Below are 12,645 nucleotides of genomic sequence, written 5' to 3'. Positions count from 1 at the left end.
ATAATGTAACCCTTCCTTACATATATTTCCATCTTTTCCAAGATGTCAATGAAGTAACATTGTTTAACTGACCAATAAACTGTTTGTATTTAATTTTTCAGTAAGCTAAAAATCACATAGCAGGCCAACAGAATGTATCTTTAACACATGCAAACATCGACAGAGAGTTTTATGAATGTTCAGGATGTTAAAATGCATGCCATTTATCAGTGTCAGATCATCAGTCACACACCATAAAGATTAATGACTCAAGACACATCAAGGAAGTGCAAAGGTCATGGCAGGTCATGACTCATGCCAGCTTTGCTAATCCTCAGCTGGAGATTCTTGTGGCACCATGAACCAATCATGATATTTCAATGTTTCACTTGCGTTTCTTGACTAAATTTGTTTACATAGCATCTTTTGCAAGCTAACTACAGAATTTTACCAAAATAATTAAAGACAACTTTGCACCCTCTTTTGGGCCACAAACGAGGGGCATGAAAAACAAGTATTATAGCATTCATGCCTCTGAACCTATTTCTTCACAAACAAGCTGTCTTGAAAACCAGGGTTTTAAACTGTAAGATATGAGGTTATTACTGAGAACATACCTCATAATTTAATTACAAGGCATGTTTTTGTATCATCTAGTATGTGCTACTTTCTTGACAAACACACACTTTCACAAACAATAATTCTAACGTGTTTCATCATGTTGTTCTAACCTCCTTAAATGTTTTCATATTACAGTTGGACCTACTGATGCATGGCTATGGGGTGGTTGCAAGGGATATTATGTGCAATGGAGAAACAACACCAGATCTTCTCCAAAGAAAAATTAAGACGAAGATAAATTTCGGTCACTTTTCAAAAATAGAAACATGAGTCACAAGTGACAGCTGCTACACACGCCACAGCAATGTAAATATCAGTTTCTATGGAAACAAGTGGAAGGAAGCCTTATCTACTTTTATCATTTGGCCGTTTAATAATGCAGTATTAAAATTTGTGAGGAAGTGTAACATTTTATCATCCTGGTTTTCAGCATAACAGTTCACACAGTGTTTTGTTACTGAGCATCACACATTATTAGTATGTGTGTAATGCAACAACCATGAGTTGAAGACTTCTCTCTCATAAAATTCTCCAAGGGGGTTAGCTGTCTGTCACTGTTGTCCAAACAATATCATTCTTTGAGGTAAAAATGTTGCCGTTATTATGATATGAAACTGATGTCACACAAAATATGATTCTTTGAGAAAAATGATGCACAAAATGATGACATTAAAAGTGATGTAAAAGGCTATCTGTGCAAGGTAGATTGACACATTCAAGATGTTGTTGAAGATGGCATATCAGAAACTGAAAGGTCACACATGGCTGAGGATCACGACTCCATTACATAATTCAAACCCTCCATGGAAATTGTATTCCCAGTGGCACGACGCAGCAACACACCTTGACAGATGCTCACAGCAATGCTATCACAGACGCCTTCAAGACTGTTCAGGCAAAAGGGGTTTCCAAAGCCTATTTCAAAATCCCAGGTTCTTTTCAGAAGTGAATGTAGATTGCTTTATAAATACTATATCATTTGCCATTTATTCTCAAGTGATATTATGATGCCCTGAAGTATTTCCTACCTGATATAATCCTGATAATCGTCAGAGCCTCAAGATTGGCATTTCCGTATCATGATAAACTACCACATACCACCACCCTGCCTGTTTGCACACTGCAGGTTGGGTTGTTGGTTTTTTTGGTCAAAACACCTTGATCCTCAGAATTATTTTACTGTCTGATTAAATTTCACAGTGAGTACTTAGTTTCATATGTGAGTCATTGCAAATTTCTCCAGGGAAATGGTCTGAGTGTAAAAAGTAGTAATGTAAACAGTATTGCAGACGAAGACTTTGAATGCTTTATACATTCAAGGTTTTGCATGTATTCCATAGCAGAAAGTGGGTATAGACTATGTGTTTACACAATGCCTAGATTACTTCAACAAGTACATTTGCTATCAGCAATGATATGTAAATTATTCATGATCTGACCAGCAGGTAGCCACATCCTTTAACAGTGTGTCTAACAGATTGGTGACCTGACTGTGGAAATCAATTGAGTCATGGACAGCCTGCGTCATTGATAGATCGATTGATTGACAGATTGATCAACTGATGGAGGCAAGTTTTTTTTAAGATGGATGGAGAAATTGTGAACATCCATTCCGTGGTTCCTGGTGATTTTACATGGAGCAAACGCTGACGTTTTATAGAGTTAATACAAGTAATGGAACGGTATACATGTTGTCTCTGCTGTATCAATTTGACTGGAAGAACGTGACACTGCATAGATATATGTTGCAGTGTTACGCCATGTCCTAGCTATTTCACTCATCAGCAGAGAGGAATGACAGCAATCTGCCAGATGAAATGCCAACATCAGCATTTTATAATGCTCTTTATGATAGATCCTTCAACTTTTTTGGACATCAAAAGAGTAATATTGCTGGCTGAAAATACAAGCCTTAGAAAGAAGGAACATTGCGGCCAAAGTAATCAGATCGCCTTCTCTTCATAATTGGATGCAGTTCAATGGTAAACCGAAAATCCAGCAATATGGGGGAAAAACCGTGCTGGAAGCTGTGCTCAATCTTTACTTAATATCCATGGAATGTTCAGTAAAGGGTAGATGGACTTGAAAGATTGATACCTACCACCAAGGGGAGCTATCATCAAACCAAGGTGTGGTTGAGGAAACTATTAAGTTTCATTTTCAAACTGATATCAAAACACCAATGAATATCTTTTATCATGAATTTTGGCGCTTCTTAATTTCATTGATAAATGCTTAAGAGTTTTGATTTATCCTGATATTTCTTACAACATAATATATTCCATTATACCAGTATTTTGATGGCCCAAATACAGTGATCTGATTGGTCGAGACATGAAAGAACCAACTGCGATATACCACGGCTGGAAAATGCACGAGCTCTCGCCTAGAACAAAAATACTTTTTTTTGACATTCCATGCCAGAATTTCAATATACTGTTATGATATAATAGCAATAAAATCACACCCAGCGACAGTATACCACTTGATTTTGACCAGTTCACTTAAAATATGCAATTGCTACCGCTTGTGCATATACATGTATGTCGTGAACTGGTCAAAATGTCATGGTACACCATTGGTGAGTGTACTGTATTGCTTAATAATGTTATGATATTATCAACATTTTCTATACAATGATAGACATCACAAATAGTTATCATGGCTTTTCATGCCATGGTGCAGAATTCTGCTTTCTTTGCAGAACCAGTCGCCTGCACAGAATTCAATATTTTGCTTAACTCTTTACACATTTGACAAAGGCAATTTAGAATATCATTTCTGAAATCAGCTTAAATACAACATTGAGAAAACAATGTTAAAAGCCAGTAGATGAAAGTAAATCTTTCATGTGTCTTTTTTCACTATACCTGTTTGTAAAAATATTATGTGTGAATTGACAAATTTTGATTAGCAAAGAATGACTAAGATGCGAATACACACAGGCCATGTAGCCTTTCTATTGTCTTTGCTCAGTGACTTGAAAATCCTCTTGAGAAACATGTCGAATCAGTACGCGATCAGACTTGTGCGATGCTTCGCCGTCCCAGCGATAGCCCAAGGCAGGCTGTACGTCATTCCCAGACATAACTGAAATCACACATCTTCACACGTGGCTTAGACCAGACAGACAGTCTGAGGAGAGCATTGACACATGTCCCATTTATTGAAGGGGGAGCATGTAAAGAGCAATTCTGTATTTTGCCGCAACATTTGCTGCGGGTGCTTTACTTCATTATTTTATCCATCATTAGGGGAAACGCTGTGGGTGACACAATCAGGCATTGTGAATTACTCATCTTCTACTTAAACTATATATCTTCTACACAGACACGTGAATCTCATCTGTTTACACTTGGCTTGCCAAGAATAAATCACATTTTCAAAGGCGTTACAAAACAATTTTGCATCTTAAGTTCTTTGCCTAATTGATCAGAACACTGATTTAAGTGAATTTATGGTATCTTCTGGCAACAAATACTGTTTTTTACATCAAAATAGTCTTTTCACATGCACAAAATGCAGAAAATGTCTTTCTCTCCAAATTTGATATTCACTTTAGAAATTTGTGACGATTCCATTTATCCAAAATCTTTGAAATCTTCTATAAATTACAATGTATAAATTTGTGATCCTTCAGCTTGTCTATTTTGCTTTGAAACAATGGCTTGCAGCTTTCACTGAAAGCTACACATCTTTGGTAGTTTTTGTCTTATTCAGTGCCTTGCTCCGTCATCAAAAGAACTGCACATGGCATGCATCTTTCATCCCAAAAATATCATCATCTTTCCAGTGGTAATACAAATTATGGGCTTCTCAGGAAAAAATTCAAGCATAAAATGATATTTCAAGTTAATTATAGAATCCGAACAAATAACCCAAAGGAGGCATTGTGGTATATTTTTTCAGTTAATTAAGGGAGTAAAATTACCTAATTTGACAAATAATCTAATTACGCTATGAGCAGTTGCAATCAAAATAGAATTAATTGTTTTATTGTGTGTTAACGAAGGATACACACAACCACCTCATGGTTTCCCAAATTACCTTTTTAGAAATCTGAAATGCTGGTGATAATTAATATTCCCTCTATAAGATGCAGATTGCTGCTAAGAAAAAGGTCAATTTCCTTCCCTGCCTGATAATTATTCTTTGTCTACCATGAAATGCAGGTTTGAATGCTAACACGACATTGATCTGTCAATTATCAAGAAATGGTAATGTTTTCCTTTTGATGCCATCATTTGCAAAATCCTGTGAAAAACAGCATCCAAAAAACCTTCACATTTTCTTGTGATGTTCATGAAAAAAGAATTATTGGCATTGCTTTCTTTCACAAAGATTTTCATTCAGAAGAGCGCTAGGTGATTTTTTTTACACCTGTCTGAAAATTGTGAATGACAGCATCAATGAACATGGAACTGATTGTAATTTAAATTCCAGCTTCAAGGGCAGATTTCCATACAGTATATGAGTAATGCATCTATGCAACAGACTCAAAGAATATGTGTCACTTCAAATTCACCACTGCTATTTTCATCAGTTCAGTAAAAGACTCAGTCTATGTGCCACGGTCTGTTACAGTAAGTCTTGGCACGCCCCATCTGATAAACTGACCTTTCAGTTTCATTTGGAATTTTGAAAGCTGTCATCATCGGAGACAGCCAAGGGATTCCCCACTGGAAGTGCAGACCAGAATGACCTAGATAGCCCCTGATACTTTTATATTTCTCCCCTTGGCACGAGACACAGATGGAGCAGACATAGATGGATAATTATTATCATATCTTTAATTTCCACACCAGCACGTTTAATTAACCGGCCATGCACAGACGTATAATATTACCGTATGCTAATTGCCTCGTTTTCATTGTGATCTGCTGTGAATTTCAAGGCTAAGGCTAAGTCATCACTCTGTATGACTCACCTTCCAAAGTTGACCCCTATTCTCTACACAATAACAGTTTCCCGCCAAAAAACAATATTCTCTTGGATATTTGTGTTTTCAACTACCTTTTTTTTACATGCTAGACACATTTTTCATCCAAAATTGATGACTGCTTTTTGTTCCTATGCAGCGTTTTCACACTTTGACGGAAGCGTGAGACAGGTGTGTTTCACAAAAACAAAACAACTGCTGACAATGGTAATAGTATTCATGATAAATGGCTGTCGGTGAGTGATAGATGCTCGTCACAAAGCTAACCACAATTCTAAGTCATGTCAAATGTTCATAAATCAAATACTTCTAACAAATTTTGGAACATGACTCATAAATTTATTCTAAATTCATTAACTATCACTTTTTTAAAGTCATACCAATTCTTTTCTAGGGTGAAGGAAGACCTGTTTGTACACACTACACTGTGTCTGAGGTTTGACTTCCCATCCATACGGGTTGATACTTGTAACAACCAATTTATCCTCTCTTATGGATATTGTTGTAGCTGTTAGCTCAAAAAAGTATAAGGTTGGAGACCTACCTCGTCTGGGTACTCTGTAAATAGTTCATGCATATACCTACACACACTCTTCATTCCTATATCTCACTGTAGACAATCTTCTGGTACTCTAGCAGCAAATATATTTTGGTCCTTGTTGAATTAGTATTAATTTTCTTTTTCTATCCCAGTGTTTGTACAAACCACGGCACTATGTTTGCATTTCTGCTAGGGTTGATACACACAGCAAAACACCACTCAGATGGGAGAGATGCGTGCACGTTCACTATAAATAGGTGCCGGTGTCGTGATTACTGATGCTACAATGCTGATTAATGGATCCCTCAACTCTCAACAGATCTTTCCCTCCCTTGCTGTTCATCAACCAATCACCTGCCTGCTTGTATCTCAAGTATCTCCACTGACAAATCACATGCCAGCTTACTGCTCAGCATCTCCTGCCACAGCTTCACTGCTAATCTGCTACAGAACTCGCACACTTAGACACAACATAACCACTTCCATATCATGAATAATACATTCTGGTCTCTTCCCACCTTTCTTTCCTTCACAAAGCTGATGTGTAACTGACAGCATTTTAATATTCATTCTTTAGAGCAAATGTTGACAGCATTATCCGCCTTCCTGATATAGCTTTCAAAAAGCAATTTTTTTCTATTCACAGGGTTTCCGTTTCTCCAGTTGAACCGGATGACACAATTTTTTCACTTTCTATGCATATGAATTTTTTCAATATATCTGATGCAGTTTACCTACAATTTAAACATTTTCACATATCTTCGGTTACCTACATTTCTCTCTAGTTTCATGTCACGCTAAAAAAACACTGTCACCCTTGACTAAAATGCATCAAAATATAGAGGCCTACGCGATAATACTAGTGAATAGGACAATCAGAAATATGTTGATACTAAGCAATAATTTAAGAATACCTGCAGAAATGCAGCTATTACATTTTAGGAGGGTTTCACAGAACACAGACCACTGTCTTCAATTTATCTTCCATTCTCCCTCACTGTCAATATGGTGCAACAAACATAATTTCTGCCAAACAAACTGTTCATTAATTTTCATACTTCACGTCATTTTTAACATTGATTAATTGTATAATATCTATTTCAAAGTTCAAGTAATTTTTCTATACATGTATTTTTGAAATATTTTGGACAAGGAAATCACATGAAACATCCTGCAAACTTTATAATTTTGAACAGATTCCAAATGATACTTTGAAAAAATAAAATGATGACAAAGTGAAAATTTGCAAAAGACGCATCTTGCACAGCGCCACAATTCATCCAGAATTCCTCATAAATGTGTTGAACTCTGTACCTGCGAGCATTAATCATAACCTCCTGTTTCCAATAGAATCTCACTATCTTGATTCAGATGTGTAGACAACTGGGTTATGAATTTATTCCTATCACATTTATTGGGTATTTGAATATCAAGTCTAAATCTGGCATAAAATATTATACCTTGAATTTTCTTGGTGAGATACCTATGTGGTGTCTTGCAATTTTTTAGGTTTTTCACAAGTCTGCAAATTTCCTTGATGATTTTACAACAATGAATGCCTTTTCTTTGCAACTACCATACATAATAGAATAGAAACAACATAGAGAGTTGTTACTATAGCTATAAATTTTGGGGTTTTTTCATTTTTGTTTCAATGTCAACCATAATGTCTTGTTCTATTCCCCAAAGCATATTGAGATACACAGTATTCAGCTTGTCAACTCAGCCTATACATGTGTAGACTGCATTGTTATTGTTGACGAGTGAATTCTGGTCTGGATTCATACACATCTTTGTTTTCTAAGCTCATTCTGTTTTGCTATTTCGTTGTAACTTTTATATTTTTATATGATAATTTACAACATCATGCGGAACAGGGTCAGTAGCACTTTGCATTGCAGTTTGAAACAAAACACAAAACACATCCTCATGTAGAATCACAAACAGCAACTGCTCTCTTGAATGAAGACTTGGGGGCGGGAGATAAGTTGTTTCTGATGTGACAAATAAGTCAGGTGTTTCCTATGAGATTGCATATTCAATGATGCAAAGCCATTACCAGTATACCCACTCATCCAAAACAATTGTCCATTTCATTTCCATCCTGTCAGCTTTTTTACCACAAAACAAACCCTTTCACTGTATTTCAATTTTTACATTTATACCATTTATTTTTTTGCGTCTTTGTGCAATTTTCTTTTTTGTAGAAAAAAATTGTTTTAATATTACTAGTCTGTATAGCATGATACTTATTTCAGTTGACAGTGTGTGGAGATGAGAAGACACGAACTGTCAAACATACCGGATCTAAGTGACCTGTGATGGCTCCCTACCCACTTAGCCCTATCAACTTTCACCATTGGGCCGCAGCCATTTTATGGGTCTTTTGAATACAAAATGAGAGCAAACAAATCATTGGTCCCTATTCCATTCAGAACACTAGCATACTCCCGTGAAAGAACTTTATGCTGAAACGACTTCAAAAAAATAGAACACATTATTGTATAAAATTATGAGTCCCCTGTTCACAACAGAATGAACATAATAAACCCCTAAATTAATAGCCATGCCATGTCAAACAGTCACACACGTGAGAATATTCACATACATGTGCGTACACGTATGTTTATACAGAAAAAAAGTACACAAAAAATTGAAGTCATTCATTACATGGTAACTTGCGCAGAGAGGAAACCACTGGGCCCATACTATTTAATCTGCCACTGTGCGTCAGCATTTGTCTGTGAGACTCAGTGGCTAAATATTTGTCATGCTCAGTAACAGCAGGCTTGGTATGTCTATTGTTACAGACAACTCCGCAGGTACCATTTCGTCACACCCTCTAAACTCCAATTTTGCAATGGCCGACTGCCATACTATATCACGCCTGCATGCATAAAGACACCCACTCCTCGATTCTCCGGTTAAAAAAATTGGTAAAAGAAAACTTCCCAGCAAGTAACTCTGTGCCAGAATGGCCTCCATTGATAACAGACAAAGACTAGAGTGCTTTCTATGGTTGGTACTTGCCCCTGAGACCTACCCAATTGTCTGAAACTTGTTGTTGTGGCCCCACTGGTTTATTTCCCTCTTTCAGTGAGCCAAGTCTGGGCAGGATCCATATCGCTTCACAATGGAGCAAAGTCCACAGTCAAACAAAAAGCAATGAAGTCGTCATGTCCAGACTCATACAGCAAGTTACAAAGAGACAAACCTACCTCTGGCTCTTCCTCCTTCGTGTACTTTTTTGGCGGCTTTTTGGTGGATTTGAAGCAACTGAAAAACTGAGACATGACTGGTGTAGCGGATACTGAGTTAAATGGTCTCAACGTTGGGCATATTTGGGTTGCCAAAGTCACGGAACTGGCTGACTACCCAACCAAACTACCTCTGTAGTGGAGTGGGCTGTTATATTATTAACCCAGGGGCACTGACACAGATGTAAATCCTGATAACAGCTAAGGTGGCCCACTATTGACTGATTGTTCCAGTGATAAAACACCGGCCTGCAATGGTAGTGGTGGTGGAGGACAGTGCAACACCGTCTCAGCACAGTCTCCAGCGATCACAAAAAGCCACACTGCATTCCACACAAGCTTGGTCTTTCAACAGATTTGCCCTACATGTGGATCCGACATTCACAAGGCAACGATATCCATGACGAGCAGTACACCAAGGGTCGTCCTTTTTTCCCACAACTTTGACTCTCTCCTGGTCCAACTAGAACGCTTGGCACATCACTCCACGGATATGAAAGACACTGGAGAGTTCAGTTTGTGGTGACCTTTTGACCTTTTACCCTCTCCCCTATTGCTACTTGGACCCTTGTTTGTGTGCACAGATGCTGACTTTGAAGAGCAGTTCAGGGGTAAAAGACGATGGCTACCACCCAAAGCGAACAACAACTCCCAAAGCTGGCTTTTTGACGTCACCTAACTGCCGGCTTAAAACCACGCCAGTTGGGGTCAACTGAGTTCACCACCTAACACCATTGTCCAAGCAATCAGTAATGCAAATGACTTTGTACAAAGACCAGTCATCAGAGCTATATGCCAGTTCCACCAATTTGTGGGCGATTTTCCGGTAAACAATTTGAAGGATTAATTAAAGTATGGAAAGCAGGGGACAGTAATGGGAAGTGTAACAATGTCAATTGTGAAAATTTGAAATCAACAGTCATTGATTTTACACACAGTTGAACAGTTACAAGTTATTTTTAGATTAAAAAAAATTTTTCAATGATACAAGCTTTTTCTTTTTTGGGAATAGTTGATACAAGTCGCAGGAAGCATGCAAGTACCAACTCCTCTCACATTGCATAAGTGTAACAAAACCTGCCGTGTGGTTCTTATTTTGATAAATTTAGCCTGTTAAATCATAGACAGTAGAAGCTTCTACTGTCTATGGTTTAAATACAAAGCAGCAATTGTAACAAGGCAGAGATAGTGTCCTTTGAAAGGTCAGGCAGGCTGGAGGCTGTTAGTATTAAATGTTTAAGAAAATCAAGGTTGATGGTGCCCCACAGATGTGAAATTAGGCTCATCTTCTCTGTAGTTACTGAACAGAACGGAAAGTAAGAGTCAAATGCCATTTTGCTGACAGTACTGCACAGTACATTCACATAGTTGTGGTTTTAGGGTCTTTTACACTGTGTTGGGCAGGAAGTGGCAACATTACATTGCTTTTGCAAGATTAGTTCCATTTTTAAAGCCTATTTCCATTTTTTAATGTATGCAAGGTCACTTGATTTTTATGGGCTGATGAAGACGGAATGTCAAATTTGCAAAATATCCCATGTTACATCTTTGTTTAAACAGCTCCTGAAGCTTTGGTTACATGTGTATTTACTGATTTTCTGCAGGGTTGCTCAACTCAGTTGAATTTCCACACTCCACTGTTGATTTTAATTAAGATAATCAGCAACAAAGTACAATGTGAACTTGGAACTTGTAAAAATAAAAATGTCTGTGACGGTGTTTCTAAAAATAATGTGATGTTATATTATACTGCACACGATTTTTAATCCTAATTTGATACATACTGATGTACACAGCAACAAAAAAGGCACAAGGCCAACTGCAGCCAGAAATTCTTTTCCATAGATTTTACTATTCATTTTTCTACAGTGTCTCACTACACCTACTTTGTAAAGTGTCGACAAAATAAATCCTATCAAACTATACTTCCCCAATACACGTTTTCATATAGTTACACATTTTCATATTAATCAACTTTTCACTTTTATATATTTTCTTGTTGAACAGAAATGTTTTTCAAAAACTTTTTTTTTTGTTTCAAATATCTGAGATGCAACATCCTTGGTTATACAAATGAATACATTATTCAGTAGCTTCATCACTTTGCCAAATTAATGACATATGACAAATCAAATATTTACATTTTGGAAGCTATTGATTTCAATTCATTCAACTTGCTATTTCAATCAACTCTGCATGACCTGATATCTGGGTATTCTTGGTGGTATGTACCACATATATTCAAAATTCAACATCGTTTTACAAATAAACAAACTTGAAATATTTGCTAGGAAAAATGAAAACAGCAGCAGTTCAGCACACAGAATTAAGTTAGTTTGATTGGCTATTATGGAATGTTAAATTATTAAAAGGGGGCATTTGTACTAATTATGAAATATCAGCATGTGCAGTGATAAAGGCATTTAATGATTATGTAAAATGCCATTTTTCATTATATGTCTCTTTCTATATTATATTTATACTATATTTCATATTTTAAATATTACGTTTCATATTGAATCTATATTTCTGTTTTTCATGAGGAATGGTACAGAAAATTAAAGAATATGGCATTTATGAGGGTTAACTTTTTAGTTATCAGAGCATTACTCACCAAAGGCAATTTAACTACTTTATGAGGCTGATTTCAACTGGACAAACCAGTCAGTCTAATGTCCAAATTTGGGTTACTCTATTATACTCATATGCCTGGTCGGATAATGATGGAAACTATACCATGATTGCTAGTAATATTATCCAGGTAATACGTCAGAATCCTTTTTGTATCAGGTGAGGAATTTCCTTGTAAGGATTCCTTGACTCTCAGACACTGAAATTACACAGTGGGCATCAGGACTAGACTAATTACATGTACCACATGATACATGCATCCTAGCTATCTATGATGATGCATGAGGGATGGGGGGATTCAACAACTGGAATGGAAGATAATGTTTAGTCAAGATTCTGTGTCATTCGATGGAATAACCATTTCATTTTCACAGTGAATTGCGCCTGTTGTTATTAACAGAAATATGACAAAATAAATTGCACGATATCTGAAAAACCAGGGCTTAGAAAATGGACATAACTTTTACTTCTTCATTTCATGGTTAGCAAGTAACTCAATCAGATCAGTTTAACCTTTCACCCAAATTTTCTAGTTGATTGATCCCACCTATCAATTGGGCTGTACCATAGCTAGTTGGCAAGAGGGGAGAAATTCTAAAAAGAGAACTGACTGTTTACCATCCTATCATAGGAAAACCATTGATATTGCTGTTTGTATTAATTACTGACAGGCCACT

General features: G+C 36.8%; 1 protein-coding gene across 12 annotated transcripts in view; it reads right to left on the bottom strand.

Annotated features, from left to right (window-relative positions):
* The window catches only part of LOC139118496 (disks large homolog 1-like), a 176,638-nt gene that overhangs the window by 70,620 nt on the left and 93,373 nt on the right, over positions 1-12,645 (bottom strand). For 2 of the 12 annotated variants that reach the window (XM_070681803.1, XM_070681804.1), the window contains exon 1: positions 9,299-9,863. The exons of 7 other annotated variants lie outside the window; for them this stretch is intronic. In XM_070681803.1, coding sequence (XP_070537904.1) covers positions 9,299-9,373 — 75 coding nt within the window. In that variant the 5' untranslated portion in view covers positions 9,374-9,863. Of the gene's footprint in view, positions 1-6,083; positions 6,153-9,298; positions 9,997-12,645 lie in introns of those variants that run through there. 3 more of the 12 variants (XM_070681798.1, XM_070681802.1, XM_070681800.1) reach the window with 2 other exon arrangements.

This window comes from Ptychodera flava, chromosome 19 (genome assembly GCF_041260155.1).
Source record: "Ptychodera flava strain L36383 chromosome 19, AS_Pfla_20210202, whole genome shotgun sequence".
Taxonomy (NCBI): domain Eukaryota; kingdom Metazoa; phylum Hemichordata; class Enteropneusta; family Ptychoderidae; genus Ptychodera; species Ptychodera flava.
This window is presented reverse-complemented; position numbering and strand designations above follow the sequence as displayed.